The 23198-nt window shown below is 28.9% G+C and overlaps 1 protein-coding gene across 1 annotated transcript in view; it reads right to left on the reverse strand.

Annotated features, from left to right (window-relative positions):
* The window catches only part of LOC119601984 (calcineurin-binding protein cabin-1-like), a 446878-nt gene that overhangs the window by 148876 nt on the left and 274804 nt on the right, over nt 1–23198 (reverse strand). The window contains exon 10 of the mRNA XM_037953280.1: nt 18964–19120. Coding sequence (XP_037809208.1) covers nt 18964–19120 — 157 coding nt within the window. The remainder of the gene's footprint in view (nt 1–18963; nt 19121–23198) is intronic.

A 23198-nucleotide genomic window follows, 5' to 3' on the forward strand; every position in this document is an offset into this window, starting at 1 on the left:
AATTGCTGATTCCAGATATCTATATCGTTGAACCGCCATTTTTTAATATTTACGTTAATGGTAAAGTTTTAATATATTTAGGTTTTAAATATTTATATTCAGCTTTTACAGTTCCCTAAATATAATTGGTTTGTTTTTATAATGTACGTACGATCAAACAACCAACTTTTAACATTATTTAATGAATTTTTTTAAATATTTCTTTTCGTTATTGAGGTCTAAAATTGATTTTGCTTGAATGGTTTTAATATTGTTCATTAGTGTCTAAAACTAACTGGTGTAAAATTTTAGTCCAATCGAATAACAGGAACCCGTGCCGGAAATTGATTGTAACGTATACAATTTTATTAAAAATAAGACTTTTTTGATTTCTTCTTTCTTAACATTTAGGCCAAACCTTATCTTCTAGAGAAAATTATCTAAAGAGGTATAATTATATAATTATTATGTCTTTAGAAGATAAGATTTAGTAGACATTTTTAGAAAATATAATTTTAATGGAATTTACCGAATTTTACACTTTCCAATCGATTTCCGGCACGGGTTCCCGTATCTGATTGGGCTAATTTTTTTTGGTACTAATAAATAAAATAAGACCCATCCAAACAAAATCGATATTTTTTAACCACATAATGTACATAAGTACATACATATTTGTATTTTCTTTGTGAAAATAAAAAATTTTATGAATTAATCTTATTTTGTTATTCTTTCCTGATATGATAAATCTTATATTCTTCATTCACCACCACCATCCACCGAAATATCTAAAATTTTTGGTAAAGAAAAGTAGTTATTTCATATATTACTTGGTAATGAGTAGTCATTACCAAGCACATTATTTTATTTACCTGAATATGTACTTACGGATATAGAGCAAAGTAATTTGGAAATGTTATAGCCCAATTGTCTAGCGCGTCTATTTTGTATTTTGTTTTTACACTATCAGATTTGAAATAAAATTAAACTTCAATTTGAAAAAAATCGAAGAAAAACATAAATTTTCATTGTTTCTTTGTTTTTTATTTGAAATTTGTTTCTGTTTTTATTTTTTTCTTTGTTTAAACAAAAAATTCAATCGTTTTGAAATTTTTCCAAAAAACTAAAAAATCATACGATTTTCAATTTTCCATCCGTATTTTCAGTAAGTTTTATTACATTCTGTATCTACACTATAATATTTTTAATTTTATTTGAAAATTTTGACATGTCGTTTTACTGAATATTATGGTGTGCAGCCAGCTATAGTAGGATGCGAGTGTGAAAACACTTTGAAGTGTATATATATGTATATAAACCCCCTTATTCACAAACAAAATTTTTATTTTATAAAATGTTTATAAAACAAAATTTCCATACAAAATCTAGTTTATAAACCGTTTATAAAATAAAAATGTTGTTTGTGAATAAGGGGAAAATATTTTAACTCCAAAAGCTAAGTTTTTGAGTTAAATATATTTTTTTTTTCACATATGCCCCTTGCATCCCACTAAGTGACCTCAAAGATCTTAAGGGAAATGGTCTAAGCTTTCTTTTCAGTAAAAAAAATGCAACAAAAACGTCCATTTAAAAAAATTGGTGAAAATTAAATGCCAAATATTATAAAAAAAAAATGATTCTTGAGTTAAAAAATATTTGACAGATATCCCACTCGCATCCCATTATTGGACCAGAAAGACCTTCAAGGAAATTGTATAAGCTTTCTTTTAAGAAAAACACAAAAGGACCATTTTGAAAAAAAAAACAAAATTTAAAAAATTAAAAAATCTATGGAAAATTACCACTTTTAAAGACCGTCACATGATTAAATTGTTCAAAATCGCCTCACCCATATGCTCCTTTGTGAAACTAGCAACGTCCACTATCTTCTTTCGTGAGCCGATTTTGAACAATTTAAGCACCTGACGGTCTTTAAAAGTGGAAGTTTTCCATAGACAACCACTATCTGTTCCCTTTCCATGCCTTTTCTCAAGTGAAATCGTGATTCATATCGATTTACGCCAAATTTTTCACCAAAAAGAACGAACCAATTTCAAGCATGGATTCTTATCCTCTAGAGCTTTAATAATAGTTCTTTTTTTGATTAGATAATAACTGCTACTACTATAATGCTCGTATTGTATTATTTTTTCAAAAAACTTTCATTCAAAACGCAATAAAAATCATAAATTTACTGTTATTTCATTGCGTTCTATTTTTTGTGCTCGCGAAAAAAATTCACTTTTTTCAGAAATATAATATATTTCACTTTGCGTAATAGAAATTGAAACAAAATTTCGCTTGTTTGGAAGCTCTGAGTTAAGAGTATAAACCTCAAAAAGAAGAGATGGATTCATTGCCGTTATTTCGAAACAGGCGAAATCGAAGATCATATCGTCACGCGTTGCATTTTTTGTGCTCGCTACTGTATATAGGATTATAACCGCATCCAAATGCCAAACTCATCTCTGTTCCGGACAATGACATGTAGCATATTTTTCTGATGCTAAGACAATAATAAATATAAATTGGTAGATCAATGCTAAAACACTCTCCCGAATATCCAGAGGCCAATACTTTCAAAATTTACAAGAGTATTTGAAGCTACAAATCCACAGGATACATCCGTGGTCAGTTATCCCTTTAAGGAGATTAATGGGCAAACATATCGAAATAGTTATCCATAAAAGGTTCATATTTAATATCAGATAGACTTACATAAAATGTATAACTGAAAAAATACCCTTTCGTAAAGCAAATTATTATTTTATTTAACATTTAAATCCATCGTTTGTAGACTTTTGTGAAATTAAAAAATTAAGAAAATTAATTTTTCTTTTAAAAAGTTTTTATTTATTGGAATAAAAAAACGATGTCTTATGATTTATATTTCTCAAAACATAACATAACATATTACAACGATTTACTCATTTTTATTCAGTGTTTTAAAATATTTACATTTATATCAACATTTTTAGATGAATTGTGGATTAAAATATGTTTGTATGTATCACGATACTACTTAATATTTGTAAGTAAAGTTAAAGTAATTTTCTGAAGGCGGGGACTAGGGTTAAATATCTGAAATTCGTAGAAGGATTTAAGAATACGCAGAACATGTTTATAACGAATTGTATCTAACTAAATAAATAAGTATTATGGGATAGTGGGCCAGACACAAATTTTCAGCGCTATCGGTCAAGAACTGCCGGAGTCAGAGGGGGTCAAAATTGGACATTTTGGTCATACAGGGTTTTATTCAAACTCCAAAGGAGTTAAGATAGCTATTTCTTCATTCTTTCCAAAAGATTTTTTAATTTTTTTGTTTTTCTTAAAAGAAAGCTTATATAATTTCCTTGAAGGTCTTTCTGGTCCAATAATGGGATGCGAGTGGGATATCTGTCAAATATTTTTTAACTCAAGAATAATTTTTTTAATAATATTTGGCATTTAATTTTCACCAATTTTTTTTGAAATTTTGAAAAAAAAAAAAACAAATTTTAAAAAATTAAAAAATCTTTTGGAAAGAATGAAGAAATAGCTATCTTAACTCCTTTGGAGTTTGAATAAAACCCTGTATGACCAAAATGTCCAATTTTGACCCCCTCTGACTCCGGAAGTTCTTGACCGATAGCGCTGAAAATTTGTGTCTGGCCTACTATCCCATAATACTAACCTTGGGTATCATCCAAATCGGTAGACATCGATTTTTAAAGTTGGGTCACTTGACACGAAATGTCCCACATGTATTCATACATTCTTATTTATTTAGTTAGATACAATTCGTTATAAATATGGTCTGCGTATTCTTAAATCCTTCTACGAATTTGAGATATTTAACCCTAGCCCCCGCCTTCAGAAAATTACTTTAACTTTACTTACAAATATTAAGTAGTATCGTGATACATACAAACATATTTTAATCCACAATTCATCTAAAAATGTTGATATAAATGTAAATATTTTAAAACACTGAATAAAAATGAGTAAATCGTTGTAATAAATTTAGTGATTTCTACTAATTATATACATAATTTATTTGTTAAAACTCTTTAAAATGGTGGATTTTGACAAACCTACTAAAACTCGATTTAAATTACCATGATACCAAACGAAAAAAAATCCTACCAAATTCTGTGGCACGTCAAATGAATTTCCAAGTTGCTCTAGCAGCAGCAGTTGAAATTTTGTAATACACTATGCCACATAAGTCTACAAACGATATTTTTGCGATGTATTTAAGAAAAATAAAATATTCTTTTACATTTTGGAAAATGTTATGTTTTGAGAAATATAAATCATAAGACATCGTTTTTTTATTCCAATAAATAAAAACTTTTTAAAAGAAAAATTAATTTTCTTAATTTTTTAATTTCACAAAAGTCTACAAACGATGGATTTAAATGTTAAATAAAATAATAATTTGCTTTACGAAAGGGTATTTTTTCAGTTATACATTTTATGTAAGTCTATCTGATATTAAATATGAACCTTTTATGGATAACTATTTCGATATGTTTGCCCATTAATCTCCTTAAAGGGATAACTGACCACGGATGTATCCTGTGGATTTGTAGCTTCAAATACTCTTGTAAATTTTGAAAGTATTGGCCTCTGGATATTCGGGAGAGTGTTTTAGCATTGATCTACCAATTTATATTTATTATTGTCTTAGCATCAGAAAAATATGCTACATGTCATTGTCCGGAACAGAGATGAGTTTGGCATTTGGATGCGGTTATAATCCTATATACAGTAGCGAGCACAAAAAATGCAACGCGTAACGATATGATCTTCGATTTCGCCTGTTTCGAAATAACGGCAATGAATCCATCTCTTCTTTTTGAGGTTTATACTCTTAACTCAGAGCTTCCAAACAAGCGAAATTTTGTTTCAATTTCTATTACGCAAAGTGAAATATATTATATTTCTGAAAAAAGTGAACTTTTTTCGCGAGCACAAAAAATACAACGCAATGAAATAACAGTAAATTTATGATTTTTATTGCGTTTTGAATGAAAGTTTTTTGAAGAGATATTACAATACGAGCATTATAGTAGTAGCAGTTATTATCTAATCAAAAAAAGAACTATTATTAAAGCTCTATAGGATAAGAATCCATGCTTGAAATTGGTTCGTTCTTTTTAGTGAAAAATTTGGCGTAAATCGATATGAATCACGATTTCACTTGAGAAAAGGCATGGAAAGGCAACAGATAGTGGTTGTCTATGGAAAACTTCCACTTTTAAAGACCGTCAGGTGATTAAATTGTTCAAAATCGGCTCACGAAAGAAGATAGTGGACGTTGCTAGTTTCACAAAGGAGCATATGGGTGACTCTATTGGAGTTCACATTGCTCGCGGAAGTTTTAATAAAGTGTAATTTGCTTGGAAAACGTTTTACTATGGAACCACTCATCAGTAGAGTCATGAAAAACAAGCCCCGTTATTTTGCGAAACGTATCAGCATTGGTCAAGTGAACAGCGCGTTAAGGTCTTATGTGACGACGTGAGCAAATAACATTTATTTGGCTCCGATACCATACATTCCTTACTAGATGGCCTAGACAAAGATAATATATTCGTCTAATAGTCACATATGTCGAAAAATCCATTTTGAAGTGGTGCAAGAAGCGAGATTTTCGCAATGAAATCACTGATTATATGTCAAGCATTTACAGTACCACCTGACCAATGCTTAACACATTTCTCAAACTCAAAGCGGTACTTTTTATTGACTCAACTAATCTGGGATTCCTTTGTGAATCATTTTCCAAGCAAATTACACTTTGTTAAACCTTCTGCCGGCAATTTGAACCAATAGAGTCACCCATATGCTCCTTTGTGAAACTAGCAACGTCCACTGACATCTTTCGTGAGGCGATTTTGAACAATGCTACGCACATTTTTATGTTCACTTTTAAAATAACAGCTATAACACCAAATTTCTAGGCTAATAATAATGTGCATAATAATAGTTCTATCGTGGAGGGTTGGGTTAGTTTGAGGAAGAGAATGTTTAATACATCAAATCCGAATAAATACATCAATACCACTAGGCCTCAATACCACTAGGGCCTGTCGTGATCTTAATGAAATGCAATGACCTTTTTCCGTTACATTTATAATGCTCATGATATATATATTTCTTATAGTATATGAGAATTATTATTTAGGTAGTAAAAATTTTAATCAAAAATTTATTTTTATTTGAAAACTCTAAAAAGTTTGTAGGTCCTTAACTTACTTTACGATTAAGTAAAATAAAAATCTGTAATCAATTTAATTTATTATCGAAAATCGATTTTCATCTGAAGCGTAAAATCGGTTGTAGATTCGTATATCCCATCACTTATATTTTCCACCGGAAAACTATTCTTATTTCAAAACATGTAATCCGCTGTATATCTTCAAGAAAAAAAAACTATTTTAAAACAGAATCTTTTTATCAATAAAACAGAAAATTTTTTATCAATGTTATATTTTTGTAGACCCGTATATATTACTCCCATCGCTTATATTTTCCACCTACGATGCCACTTTGGTATGCAGAATAAAAACTACTGAATAAAAACCGCTCCTAAAATAGGGTAAATAATATAATACACACAGAAAAAAGGTCGATCGGAAATCGTTTACCCTTATAAATATTCATTAGCAATGCAAGAAAAAACTATAATTTCTAGAGATTTTTTATAATTCGAACTGAAAAAACACAACTGTAACCAAAATAAGAATTTCACAACTATCAACTTTGTTTATGTAACCAATTTGTATTTATTTTTAATTTTATTTATTATTTTAGTAAGTACAACCGAATTAAATTCACTATTGTTTGCTACAATTAAAAATATAAGTACTGGTAACCATAAAATTATTCAGATCAAAATATTTAAGCCAAAAGTAATGTTTTAGTTACTATACCCACATATTTCCATATACAGTATAGAATGTTCGATTATCTTTACTAAAACAATTATTAATTCGGTGTTTCCAATCGAAAAAAAGCGATATTGATTACAATAAATTTTAATTCGGTATTTCCAACCGACTTTAATATACAGTTAGTAAATTTTTCTTGACATTTAAAAAATTTTGTTCTAAAACATAACAAACAAATAAAAAATAAAAATTTTTGTATGAAAAACGTTTTAACCGTAAATATTAAGTTAATAAATAAATAAACACAATTTAGCGCAGTCGTTTAGAGATATGCAATTGTAAGTATGTACAGTAAATAAAAACGGTTCCTGTGAGCGAAATATAGAAGAAAAATCATTCTTCTATTTTCAGAAAACTATGAGACTTTGCATACATCTGTAAATCAACTATCTGTGCAACAACTTTCTTACATAATGTTTTGGAGCCTGTTCGCAATTCGCTAAAACTGAGAAAATTTAATTTCCAAGAAAGAAGTAGCCATTAGCAAGATCAATTTTGTTTTGAAATCTGTATTGAATTTCGATGCCCTTAAACATTTTATGCAAGTGATATGTAAATTTTGTAATTGCAATACATTTACAAATATATATAGTGGATTTTCTTAATAATAAATAAAAAATATATGCAAATAATTGAAAAATTTTAATTGGTCTCTAGTAATGATAGTTTCGGTGCTTGCAACCGAATTATTTTTTTAAATATGTAGTTACGAGTATCATATTTATACTAAAATTACACTTACTATAATCGAAAATTCGGTTATAAAAACCAATATGAGTTCTAAAAACATGTGATAGGAAAAGAGATATTCGGCAACTACAATCGACTTACTTGATAGTTCGTAGGACCGACTAAATTCGATTGGCAACAAATTCGATTGTGGCAACGAATCAGTTTTCTCTGTGTATATATTACATTTTTCACAAAAATTCGAATTTTAAACTTAAATCTACAAATCCATCTAGAAATCATTCATATCTCCCCTTAAAATTAATATAACTCTCGTGGCCTCCCGTGGGTTAGTCGTTAGTGTTCTAGTCTGGTAGACCGGAGGTGGTGGGTTCGATTCCCACCTGAGGCACTGGTTAAGGAGCGCACAACAGGCCCGATAGAGGCCTAGGTGTATTTCTTCTGATTTGATGTATATACATCCTCCTTTCAAACTAACTATATAACTCTCAATTCGAGAAAATAATAAAGATCCGTTAGGTTAGGTTGATAGGAGGATGTATACTACATCAAATCCGAAGAAATACACCTAAGCCACTATCGGGCCTGTTGTTCGCTCCTTAAAGATCCGCAATAATTCATATTTTCCATACAAATCGAGTTTTATATCAAAAATATAAAATTTAAATTTATTGTTAAATCGATAAAAAAATCTCCAATAAGTTAAATAAACCATCAAAAAATTATCTTGATATAAATTCGGTTATTTTTGCAGCTCAAATCTAAAAAACGATGATATGTATTTCACTACTAGAGTCGATTTTTTAACCGGTTTTTTCTGCTTTACCAGTGTCGGTATTTTCTTAATGCTGATTTTTCGAATATCGAATAACCCGGTTTTTTCACTTTTTAAAAACCGGTTTCGAATACTTTTATTTGCTTTGTATTCAAAGATTATTTAAATGAAATTTTTAAGTAAATCATAATACAACCCGTCTAAATTTTAAAAATATTCGAGTAGAGGAACTAGCGTATATTTTTCTAAAGCTCCTTTGGTTAAACTTTTTTGATTTTCCTAATTAATTAAAAAAAAAATATTTGTAAAATTGATAACTATTTGGTAAAATTTTAATAATTTTAAGATTATATTCCAATTACAATAATTAATTTACGGCTGAAATTTTATGGAAATGTTGGAAATAATGTAAATCAGACGACTAGATCTAAAGTTATAATCTTTTAAACTATTAAAAATCATTTCGGGCCATGATTTATTAATCAAATTTAATCATAAACATTAATTTTTTCAAATTAAAATATATTTTTTTACTTATAATGAAAAACCGGTTAACCGGTTTTTTTAAATGTCAACTATTCGAACTATTCGAAACCCGGTTTTTGGAAAATGTCGAATAATCGATCACCCTATTTACTACTCATTAGAGTGTCCTGAACGACAGCGCTTTTGCAAATCTCATACGATGAATATAAAGCATTGTTCATATAAAATATGGATGAATTCTTCTTTCAATATTTTTTTTTACTTTTAAAAAAATTATCCACCAAAAATTCTGCACGTATGTATGTAGCACCGTATTTATTCCAAGCTTTTCAAATTGAATAATGATTTTAAATAATTCCACACACATTTTCCGTTAACAAATTCCGAAATTTTGTGGATATTTTAATAAGTAAAATTATTTGGGTAACTTTTTTATTTCTAACGATATTTGACCTTTAAACCTTTATTTCTTCGGATAGTCTGGATGCATAAGCTAATGAATAAAAATAATACTTTTAAACATACTTTTTTATAAATGGATGTATTTTTGAGAAACAATGACGAAAAAACGGTGGTTTTACTCTATATTGAACACCTTAAAATTATTTGTCAAATTAAAAGTAGTTTTGTTTTCTCTGCCAAGATCAAGGATTCTTCATAACCAAATTTTGTTCTTTTAAAGGAATTTGAAATCAAAGAGCGCGAATTTTTCATGATTTTGCGCAGAATTTCTTATAATAGTTTCAAAGTTTTTTCAATTGCATGTACTTTTTCAAACAGCAAAAAAATCGCTTGATATTTTGTACGGTTAATGGTACGTATTTTTGAAATTAATAAATGCCCCCGAAGACACCAGCACTACAATTCAAAGTACGGTGTGACCTAATTTAAATTGAACAGTTCTTTAAATCTACTGCACATGGAAAAAATAAAACAAATAATTTAAAAATGTCCTTAGTTCCGTACCAGTGATTGAAAATGCTGATATCAGTATAATTTCTCACATTTTTAAGGGACTTTTTAGTCCAGAAACTGACTTTAAGGATTAAAAAGGCAGAAAGATATAATAACTATTTTATCGTTATAAGCTAAATTTTGATATCTATTGTCTTTACTTTTCGAAGAAACCCGGGCAATGCCGGGTACACGCAGCTAGTAATAATAATAATAATAATAATAATAATAATAATAATAATAATAATAATAATAATAATAATAATAATAATAATAATAATAATAATAATAATAATAATAATAATAATAATAATAATAATAACAATAATAATAATAATAATAATAATAATAATAATAATAATAATAATAATAATAATAATAATAATAATAATAATAATAATAATAATAATAATAATAATAATAACAATAATAATAATAATAATAATAATAATAATAATAATAATAATAATAATAATAATAATAATAATAATAATAATAATAATAACATATTAATATTAAAATATTTTAATTAAAATAGTGTATAATTATAGTTATAATAAACAAATATAAAATTAAAAGAAAATTATTTAATTAATAGTAAATAACAAGGGAAAAAACGATTAAAATGACAAAATAATAAAATTAATTATGTAAAAATGTGAGAAAAAAAATAATGAGAATTCAAATAAAATAAGTTATGAAACAGGAAATAAAATTAAGGAGCAGGAAACATAACAAGATTATAAAACATTGGTAAAAATTGAACTATAGGAAATACAGTTGATAGAGTAGGAGTAGACAAATATGACATCAGCAGGATCACACATGGACGAAGATGATCAGAATGACAGGAATAAAATAGTTTATTGAGCAACAGGAACACATGGAAGAATATGATGTAACCGGTAATCACCAGGAACACATAAACGTAGGGAATATTGCTTATAATTAATAGTTTCGGAGTAGGTATATATGAACTGGAACGCAGGAAATGATTATTAGATAAGACGTCATCAGGAAGCAGCAACATAAGGAATGTATGTAATAAATTTTAACATCGGAGTAGGCATAAAGACATCGATTAGAATTTGAGATATGAACGCAATTTAAAGCAGGAAAGCCATCATCAAGGATCGAGAGGAAAATATCAGCAGGAATATAGGAACAATGTATTAAAAATCAGTGGCGTCAGAGTAGGTACTATGACATCGACTAGAACTGGAACTCGAAAAAAGCAGGAAATGGATACTAGCAAGCAGTAGCATAAGAAATTTTAACATCGATTGGAAGGAAATATATAGGAAAGATCATCGGAACAGAGTAACCTAAGATATGTATGCAGTATTTGATATAAGCATGAAAACATGAACTATACGGTAGGCAGTTGGCAAACCTCAAGATTCGCGGTGCAACAATTTTATAGGATCAGAAAGTGAAAAATAGGTGTAATGATCATTTAGTTGTGAACATGACTACAAAGTTTCTTGTGACCCGATTAAGAACATTGAAGCTAATATCTTGAAGTAAATTCTGAGAGTCTATTTCACCATTAATCAGTTTAACCATAAATGATATGCCAAGAACTAATCTCCTTTTCCTAAGTGTAGGGAGATTAATAAGTTTTAACTGATGTTCATACGGTGGCAGCGAATCAATTGAATTCCAACCTAATCCACGTAGAGCGAATAGAAGAAATTGCTTTTGTACAGATTCAATTCTATCAATATAGCAACCATAATTGGGAGACCATACAACCGAGGCGTATTCAAGAACTGGTCTAACTAAACAAGTATACAAATTCTTAGTTACATATGGATCGTTAAACTCTTTAGTCTTATATAGACATATATAAGATATAACATGGAGATTGAAATTCAATTTACGGTCGAGTATAACACCCAAATCATTAAATGATGAAACATTTTCTAACTGATGAGAACCTATTAAATAGTTATAACTAATAAGACCTGATCTGTAAAAAGAAAGTTTTTTACAATTCTTCAGATTAAGAGTCATATTATTAGCGCAACACCAACGAGAGAGTAAAATAATATCTTCCTGTAATAAACTACAATCAATTACATTATTAAAAGACAAATACAATTTTACATCATCAGCATACATCAATATCTTCGAGAATTTTATAACGGAGGCTAAATCATTCAGATATAACACAAAGAGAATAGAACCTAAATGACTCCCTTGATGGCCACCAGAAGTAACAAAAATATTATTTGATCTAAAATTTTTAAAAAGAACCTTTTGCGTACGATTTTTTAAGTATGATGAAATCCAACGAAGTAATCGAGGAGGAAAACCTAATGAATCTAATTTAAACAAAAGAACGTCATGATCAACAGTATCAAAAGCTTTACTACAATAAACAGTCTGATACCCACTAGAAAAGGCACGAAAAACAGTTCAGTTCAAGTAAATTTGTCGAAGTTGATCTTCCCCTGAAAAAATCCATGTTGTTAGGGTGAGACAATGTTTCCAAACATATGAATTAATCTATCCGTAACAATTTTTTCAAATAGTTTCGGAATAACGCTTAATTTAGCAATACCTCTATAATTGTCTATGCAACGACGATTTCCATTTTTATAAAGAGGAATAATAAAACTTTGCTTCCAAAAACACGGGAAAATACCAGATGATAAATTATTGAACAAAAATGTGAGTGGAACAAACAATTCCTCTGCACACATCCTAAGAACAGATGACGGTACTCCATTCGGTCCAGGAGAGTTTGAAGTTTTTAAATTCCTTAGACCATTAAGCACCTCACTTTCTGTAATTTTCAAATCTGAAATCACATTAAATGATTGCAAATCATAAAGATAATTGTAAGCAATAGTATTAGAGGTATAAATTCCTGGAAAAAAGTCTGCAAACAAATACCCTTTGTTCCTCTAAAAATAATAGTTTTTTCAATACCATTGTTAAACCATATGTGTTGGTGGACCAAATCTTAATTTTCCACCATTAATTCTGGGTTTGAAATTTGACTACATTATGGCTTTTTCGCTTTCTAAAATTTAGTTTTCCCATTAAATATTAAACATAATACGTTTTTAGAATGATATATTTCGTATTTTCTTGGTATCTCTACCAAACACTGAGGTGAGTAGGAGTACAGGGAAAGTTTTTCCCTCAACAAATGCTGTTCAAAAGTTAAAGATTATTAGATTTATAAGAAATCAGCATACAAATATTTATGTTTTGGAGAACGCTGCAGCTGAGATCATCGAAAAACTGCACCCATACAGCAAATTTGCCCTTACAGCGCCCTAATAATATTTTCTGTACATAAGATGATTTTAACTATATAATGCTAGATCAGTGATAAACATTCTCCTGAATATGTAGAGGTCAATACTTTCAAAATTTACAAGAGTATTTGAAGCTACAAGTCCACAGAATGCATCCGGGGTCAGTTATCAATTTTAGGAGATTAATGGACAAACATATCGAAACAGTCATCCATAAAAACTTTATATTTAATGTCAGATTGACTTACATATAATATATAACCAAAACAAGTTAGAGTGCTATATTCGGCTATGCCGAATCTTAAATACCCTCCACCAGCAAACTACTTTTTATTGAAACCCATCTAACTATCTAATTTTTAGATAACTTGCCAAAATTTTTGTCGAACTAATTTTGATTAGGAAAATGTATATTAATACGCCAGTTCGAAAACATTTTAATAGACTGATATATCTATACACAGAATATGGGAGTTGTGACCAATTATGGACTGATCAGGAAACAATTTCGTATAATGATTTATATGCAGAAAAAGATCAGGTCTAATTTTACTCCAATAGCTTTATTAATCAATGAAATATGTGCGTTTAGGTGACTTTAGGAAGTGGACTTTATATAGGAGCTATGAGCAATTAAGGGCCTATCCGGAAAAATTTCGCAGAGAGATTCATATGTGCAAAAATCATATTTTATCAAGATATGTATCTTTATTTGATAATTAAATATGTGCGTTTAAGGGATTTTTTTAAGTGGACCTATTACCAAATATGGACCGATTCAGAAAAAATTTGGTACAATGTTTTATATGCCTATCCGCAAAAAATTTCGAAGAGTGATTTATGTAAAGACAAAACATATTTGTGTCGAATTTTCTCAAATTAACTTTATTTGACAATGAAATATGTGTGTTTAAGTGACTCTCAGAAGTGGACCTTATATAGAAGCTATGACCAATAATGGACCGACAGGTAAAAAATTTATAAAATGATTTGTACGTACACAAAACTTATTCAAGTCGAATATTATCCCAATAGCTTTAGAATTCAATGAAATATATGCGTTTAAGTGATTTTCGGAAGTGGACCTTATATGGGAGCTATGACCAATTATAGGCCTATCCGGAAAAATTTCGTAGAGTTATTCATGTTTAGGCAAAACATATTTGTGTCGAATTTTGTCAAGATAGCTTTACTTGACATTGAAATATGTGCTTTTAAGTTATTTTCGGAAGAGGGCCTTATATGGGAGCTATGACCAATAAGGGACCGATCCGTATAAAAAATGGTGAAATGATTTCAATGCACACAAAACATATTTCTGTCGAATTTTATCCCGATAGCTTTATAATTCAATGAAATATATGCGTTTAAGTGATTTTCGGAAGTGGACCTTATATGGGAGCTATGACCAATTATGGGCCTATCCGGAAAAAAATTCGTAGAATGATTCATGTTTAGGTAAAACATATTTGTGCCGAAGTTTATCAATATAGCTTTACTTGGCATTGAAATATGTGCGTTTAAGTGATTTTCGGAAGTGGGCCTTATATGGGAGCTATGACCAATTATGGGCCTATCCGGAAAAAATTTCGTAGAGTGATTTATATTTCGACTAAACATATTTGTGTCGAATTTCATCAAAGTAGCTTTAGTTGACAATGAAATATGAGCTTTTAAATGATTTTCGGAAGTGGGTTTTATATGGGAGCTATGACCAATAATGGACCGATCCGTAAAAAATTTGGTAGAATGATTTGTATGTACACAAAACATATTCAACTCGAATTTTATCACAATATCTTTATTCATCAATGAAATATGTGCGTTTAGGTGATTTTCGGAATAGGACCTTATATGGGAGCTATGAGCAATTGTGGACCGACTGAGATCTACGTTGACAGTATGATTTCTGTTCATATTATGTTTACATGTACAAAATTTCGTGTTGATACCGATATATTTCAGGGAGTTATTAACGATAAACTAATTTCCGGGAATATATACCTTTGTATGGGGGCTATGGGAAGTATTGGATCGATTGTAAAGATTTTGAATATAATTGATCACTACTCTAAAAAAATAATGTATGACAAAATTGATCGAAATATCTTTGGTAGTTTTTGAGAAAACTTCAAAAGAATTATGAAAAAAACGTAATTTTTTTTGAGGTAGTCTGAAATTTTTACTCATAACTTTTTACGTTGTGAACCGATTTCGCTGATTTTCAATAACAAACTGCTTAGGATAATAATAAATATTTATGGTGAATTTGGTTGATTTCCTTTGCTTAGTTTTAACGTGAGCGTGTTTTACACAGACAGACAGACGGACATAGCTAAATCGACTCAGAATTTGATAAGGACCCAGAATATATATACTTTGTTGGGTCTTAGAGGAATATTGCTTGGTGTTACACACGGAACGACAAACTTATATATACCCTCTATCACCACTGATGGTGGTGGAGGGTATAAAAATACCCTTTCGTAAAGCAATTTATTATTTTATTAAACATTATTAAACAACGTTTGTAGACTTTTGTGAAATTCAAAAAATGAAGGAAATTGATTTTTCTTTTAAAAGCTTTTGATTTATTGGAATAAAAAAACGATGTCTTATGATTTATATTTCTCAAAACATAACATTTATCAAAATGTAAAAGAATTTTTTATTTTTCTTTAATACATCAGAATATACCGAACAGATTCATCGTTTCTAGACGTATGTGGCATAGTATAGTTTCTATATAAAATTAATATTTGTAGTAATACATACTTGTATATCATGAATTCCATGAGAAATCAAATAAGAATTGGCCGATGGTCTTCAGATTTCTTTAATTTTTTGTAAACACATACTCTATTAGATACATAAGACATATCAACGGTTAATTCTTAAAAATTTCAAGAAACGCGATTTTTATGGTTATTTTAATTTGTTCGAAAACTACAAAAAATTAAAAAGGTATAAAACTTTGAACTTTTATATCTTTGAGAGTTCATATAGGATTTTGTTGATTTAGAACCCAATCTATTACTATGGATGAGCTCTTTCATTCTAATATAATTTTTATATTAAAAGGGTTAAGTGCATTATTTATGGAAATGCCCTGTTTAAAATTTTTTAAAAGTGCATAAGTCGATTATTTGAAGCTTTTTAGGCAATATATAAAAATATTTTTTGTGACGTCCATTACATCCATTTTTTCGATTTCTTAAAATGTTTTATATTGGAAAATTTTTAAATTTTATTGATATTGATATTTTAGATTTCTTTAATTTTTTGTAAACACATACTCTATTAGACACATAAGACATATCAACGTGAAATTCTTAAAAATTTCAAGAAACGCGATTTTTATGCCGATTTTAATTTGTCCGAAAACTACAAAAAATCAAAAAAGGTATAAAACTTTGAACTTTTATATCTTTGAGAGTTCATATAGGATTTTGTTGATTTAGAACCCAATCTATTACTATTGATGAGCTCTTTCATTATTCGCATTATTTATGGAAATGCACTTTTTGAATGCATTTTTGAAATTGTTCTCCCTGTTTAAAATTTTTAGAAGTGCATAAGTCGATTATTTGAAGCTTTTTATGCAATATATAAAAATATTTTTTTGTGACATCCATTTTTCCATTTTTTAAAAGTTTTTTTATTGGAAAATTTTTAAATTTTATTGATATTTTAAGAAATTAACAGATTTTAAAACAACTTAAAATACATTACTGATCAGAATTGGAATGCAAATATTTAAATTCGATTACCACTAATGTACACTTTCATAAAAATGCATTTCTAAATTATATTTTTTAAGATGCATTTTTGATGCAAGTGCACCTTGAGAGCGTTTTACAAATTGTTCTCCCTGTTGAAAGTTTTTTAAAATATTATAAATCAAAACTTGCTATTTTTTATATTATATAAGATTTTTTTTATTAAACGAATATGCAATCATCATTTTTCGCGATATTTTGAAAATTATTTCTTTTTAGTTTAAGTTAGTTCAAATGCCCAAAAAAAAAATAAAAATTTTTATTTAATGAATTTAATTATGGGAGGTGCCGCTCCCCTCATGGGTAGTTCGCCAATTTATTACCCAAAATGTTAACCAATTTCACACGAGCAGTTGAATTACTTAAATCGACCTCTGAAAGACAATAGCCAATTAATCCGTTTCAACGACACATTCGTAATTCGTTTTGACAGTTCATCGCCATGTTTTTTTTTTTTTCATTCATTATTTTGTAATTTTTTGGAATATTTGTGTGTGTGTATGATAAAAAAATACGTTTGTTACATTATTTTAACAAATTAAGTTATAGGCAATTTCATATCAAGTGACCCAACTCAAAAAATCGATTTTGACGAAATTTGCACCAAGGATAGTATAGATAGTATTGGATAGTAACAAATTTCCAGCGCTATCAGTCCAGAACTGCCGGACTTTGAGGGAGTCAAATTTGGAAATTTTGGTTCTATAGGGTAGATGACCTTAAATACTTAGTTTACAAAATATACCATGTCAAAATTAATGCTTGTTGAAAAAAAAATCTTAAAAATATGAAATTTTAATATCGATAAAATCTAAACCTTAAAGTACAGTGTACTGAATTTCATTGAAATCTAAGAGGGTTCAAATTTTGTAACTGATTTTTAGACCAATCCTTGAAAATTAGTAATCTAGAAGACATTAGATGACAATGCAAATGTTTTGAATTTTAAATAATTGTTATTTCCATTAATGCCGAGTTCCTTCATTTTCCAAGTTAAAAATTTTAACAAAAACTTTTAGTATATTTAAAGTATTTTTTTTTAAAATTCGTACATTTTTAATAACATGAGTTTTTCTATGAAAACTATAATGGAATTTTCATTTGAAATAAGGACAAGAAGAATTGAAGTTGAGATTTTTCATTTTAAATTCCGAAAAGTTAATTTGAAAATTGTATTATTCATTTGTATTTCAGAAAAGGACAATTGAAATATTTCATTTATTTCGAAACAAAACAGTTGAAATTAAGAATTGTCATTTTAGATGTTCATTTGAAATTCGGATAAGAACAAATGATATTAAGAATATTTAATTAAATTATGTTTGATTTTAAATGAAAACGCAAGAAATAATTTCAATTAATCATGTCTGTTCTATTAATCTAATGGGTTTCAAAATGGATAAACTTTTAAAATCGAATTTGGTGTTCTGCAAATCGAATTTTTATTTGAACGTAAAATTCAGAAAAATAGACATTTGAAATGAAAAGTAGTTTAAAATGTCCATAACATGTATATTAAATTACAATTGTATTAAAAACGCAAAAAAAAATAATTATTTAATTTATAAAATTACATCCGATTTATTTTCGACTAGATTTGTGTACTCGGTTTTAAAACGAGGAAAATTACGCGTTTTCGTTTTTAAACGAAAGAATTATTAATTAAAATACAATACATAAACAATTTATTAAGTAAAAAGCGATTTTAAGGAAATACAATTTTTGCAGCAAATGTTCAATAAATTTTATTTCTTTTAATTTTATAGGGGCGGGACCTCCCTTATGAAATAAATACTAAAATTCGTATAAATGGGAAACTAGAATCCTGGTGTAGAATCTCCCATATGAAATACATACAATAACGTATATCTGGGAAATCCATTACAGTTAGAATGTTTAAAAATCGTAAAGTGGGTTTTTTATTTATGTATGTATATTGTTTAGGGTAGTAAAGCACATTGGACATACCTAGTTACTATATAAAATGAATTCGCTACGGGAGATTTCTGTTCCAAAATGACTAATAAATATTACTTATACTCCTAAGGTTTAATTAGAGTATTAAAATAATAGTACAATTTACTTACCAATGTGAAATCCTTCATTTAAAATAATTGCTTCCATATACGATGTAATAAAGTTTATTAATTGTGCCAATAGGGAACAGCGGTACGATGATTTAGATTCTTGCAAATAGTGTGAGACCGCAAAATGAAAACATTTTTCGGACCATATCAAGCAATTCTACATTATAAAGAAACAATTTATTATTATTATTATTATTATTATTATTATTATTATTATTATTATTATTATTATTATTATTATTATTATTATTAATATTAATATTATTCAAGGTATGATGAAATTTAAATTGGCCCACCTATTATTATGGAGAAAAATAAATGGTATATAATAATCTCAAGGTTGGCAACCGTTTCGAAAAGGTGATAAGATAGCGGTATCGGTATTTTGACTTATTTTGCTATTGGTATTTTAGCGTTATCGGTATTTTTACTTATTTCGTAATTGGGGAACGGACAAAACGGACAGAAAACAGCAATTTTTGGATTTACCATTTCCGATTTTAATAAAATTTCCAACATATATTATGGTTTGAAGGAACAAATCAATGACTTTTTGATCGAAATCCCGTTCCAGACCAAAAATATCGCGTTTTGAAAATTTAAGAATATGTTAAAATTTTCTAAATGTGTATACAAATATTTCCCCAAACTTTGAAATTCCTTGAGTACAGGAAATTTTTATTACTAAAAATTTACATTGTTACCACCCTGTTAAAACACAAGGTGAGGTACGTGGTGTTAATTGAGACTACTTCGATTATAAAAATATATTTAAGCTTCACAAATCTGCAATAGAAGCTATAAGCTTTAACCCTGTTAAAATACAAGGTGAGGTACGTGGTGCTAAATTAGAGTACTTCGATTATAACAAATATATTAAAGCTTCACAAATCTGCAAATAAGGACCGATTTGGCTGAAGTTGAATTTTTCTTGTAGTAGGCATTACAGGTATTAAAAAACTCAATGGTTGTACTAAGTTATAAATAAAATTGTTTAACTTTTGTCCACTACTTTATTTGAATTATATCTCTTAAACCCATGTGTTGAAGCGTATTTTTTTTACACACTTTTATTGTTGAGTGCTTTGTAATACACTCGGCGAATGTTTGTAAGACATTGAATTTATTTACAAAATTAAAATCTTAAGTACTAAATATAAAAATCTTAAAACTATCTAGAACTATGATAAGACCTCATGCGACTTAATGTGCATTCAACCTTATCAAGTGAAAATTCTTATCACTGCGTGGGTATAGCACGCAAGTGATAAAAATAAATATCATAAAGGCATGTGTGACAAGCAGAGATACAAGCCGATGGGAAATGATCGGCGGCGGCGGCGCAACCATTTTGGGTCGGCGGCGGCGGCTTATTACAGAAAATTTCGGCGGCGGCTAAATTGTCGGCTCAATTTAACTTTTTCTTTAGAAATTGACCTTATAAGGTTTATTATATTGAAAAATCTTTGTATAATAGTCTGTTACATAGAAACCTGTCTCTATATAAGTTTTTTTCTGCAGAAAATGGACATTTATAGTAGTTTTCACTATTTTAATATTAGCACAATATTGTGTGACAACTCTTTTCAATTTGCCATAAGAATTTAAAATAGTGGCAACTCCGTTCAATTTGGTGAAATTATGTTCTGAAATACATGTGTGATTCTAATCTTTATCAGCGGCTACGTTTAAGCCGGCTTAACTTTTGAGCCGAAAGAAGTCGGCGGCGGCGCGGCTTGCAAAATATTACCGGCGGCCAGCCGCCGCCGATTTGAGCCGTCTCGGCTTGTATCTCTGGTGACAAGACAAGGGTTGATTTTTCTTATCTTAGTATTGCACACATGCGCTATCGCACTAAATATAAAGAATCATAAATTTAAATAATATAAAATATTTTATAAAATAAAAAATATAAAAATATGTTCAAGTGATTTGAACATTCTGCCGGGGGAAAAAGTAAAATATGAATTGTAAAGTGCTTAATTATAACTTATTATTTTATCCACAAAAGAATCCTTGGTTTGCTTCCTTTTCCGGAACTTGTGACAAAAATACCCTGGCACACATGACCACAATTTGGCCGTCTTCTCTTCTCCAGGCTTTTCCATTTTTAGTTTTTCTTCTTGTTGTTTTTCTTCTCTATCATCGGAGTCTTCTGCGGCACCATCTATTCGTTCATCATCGATAGCTGCAGTCTCCTCCTCGCTTATTTTCTTCTCAACAGCTTCCAGGACAATACCAGTATCATTGTTTTCATGTTCACCTTCTAATTTTAAAGGACCATCTCTATCTTTATCCAAATTTGATTTTTCTTCTACATCTTGATTGTCATCACCGCCATCTGCTTCTTTATCGATAGCTACACACGAATAACCATCGAATTTCTGACACACAACCCCTATTTTGGTATTGGTTATGGAGGTTGCTTTTCTTCCCCAAAGACACCTTCAGCGGTATTACTTATTGAAAATTTCTTTGATAGTGTTGTTCGTAGATCTAAATGACTGGATGGATTTTCATAGACCGCAGTAGTTTTAGTATTTTCAATACCAATTTGCAATTGGTTAGTTTCAGTTTTATGTTCTTCATCTCCAAAAACGATATCTATGAATCTTATTTCATCAACAATTTCGGATTCATCAAATGTGGATTCATTTTCGTATTGATCATACAATGTAAAATCAACCACATCCGTGTTTTCTTCTTCAAAGCTTTCTTCGTTTCTAGCTATTGCACCTTCTTCGGCTTCAAATGCAACACCAGTTTGATTTAAAGAATCTTCCTCGGAACCACCTGAATGCTTCTTTACTTCCTCTGTGGTTCTTTTAAAAAAGTCAGGATCATAAATAGTAAACTCAACCACATCCGTATTTCCCTCTTCAAAATGTTCTTCATTTGTAGTTATGGTACTTTCTTCTTCGTCTTTCTGATGAGCTTTCTCCTCATCAGCTGAGTTTATAGATTGACATTTCAAAATGCTAGTTCTGAACTCTTTAAACATTTCATCGATTTTTTCATAAATAGTTGATTCTGCCGTTCCAGCTGCTTTAAACATTCTTCGCTTAACATTTTCTTGCTTTGTTTTTTGGTTTAATTTTAGAATTGGAATCTGTTTAGATTTCCAATGATTGTTTTTTTGTTTTATGATTTGACCACTGTTGAAAGTTAATTTTGTTTGTGACCACTGTCTGAAGCCGTGGCCAACGCTTATGGATATTAACTTATTTTTATTAAGTTATTTTTTTTTAGATTTTTGGAATCTGTTATAGATTTCCAGGTTTTTGTTGATAATAAATTTTATTTCAAATTTATTTTTAAAATCTTGATTGGTTTCCGCACCAATACAAGATTTTAATTTTTAGTTTTATTTTGACCACTGTTGTAAGCAGTGATCAATGCTTATAAATATTAACTTCTTTTTTAGTTAATATTTATTTTATTTTTTTTTAATTTTTCTTCTAACGGACAGTGATTTCTATACGTCACTGATCCGGCTCGAAGGACCAAATGTTGAAGCGTATTTTTTTTACACATTTTTATTGTTGAGTGCTTTGTAATACACTCGGCGAATGTTTGTAAGACATTGAATTTATTTACAAAATTAAAATCTTAAGTACTAAATATAAAAATCTTAAAACTAACTAGAACTATGATAAGACCTCATGCGACTTAATGTGCATTCAACCTTATCAAGTGAAAATTCTTATCACTGCGTGGGTATAGCACGCAAGTGATAAAAATAAATATCATAAAGGCATGTGTGACAAGACAAGGGTTGATTTTTCTTATCTTAGTATTGCACACATGCGCTATCGCACTAAATATAAAGAATCATAAATTTAAATAATATAAAATATTTTATAAAATAAAAAATATAAAAATATGTTCAAGTGATTTGAACACCATGAATTTAATTAGTATTGAACAGGGATGGAAAATGAGATTTTGTTTCAGTATCAAAAAATATTTCTGAGGGTACTTTTTTGGATCTCAGAGTACTAAAATAATTTTTTTGCTGAAAGTTGGTAATTTCTTAAATGCATTTACATATATTTAGACATTTTTAAACAATAAACAAAGGAAGTAGAAAGGGCATTATATGTTGATATGATGAATATTTGTCTATCCCTCAATGTTAACCTTTTAGATATGATTTGATGAAATTTCTTGTCCAGGAAATGGGTACATGGTATCAAATAGATCCAATAAAAATATCATCCCGATATTGTACTTTG

This window comes from Lucilia sericata, unplaced genomic scaffold (assembly GCF_015586225.1).
Source record: "Lucilia sericata isolate MDLA Ls3-8-SP2 unplaced genomic scaffold, ASM1558622v1 Contig000203F_arrow, whole genome shotgun sequence".
Classification (NCBI taxonomy): domain Eukaryota; kingdom Metazoa; phylum Arthropoda; class Insecta; order Diptera; family Calliphoridae; genus Lucilia; species Lucilia sericata.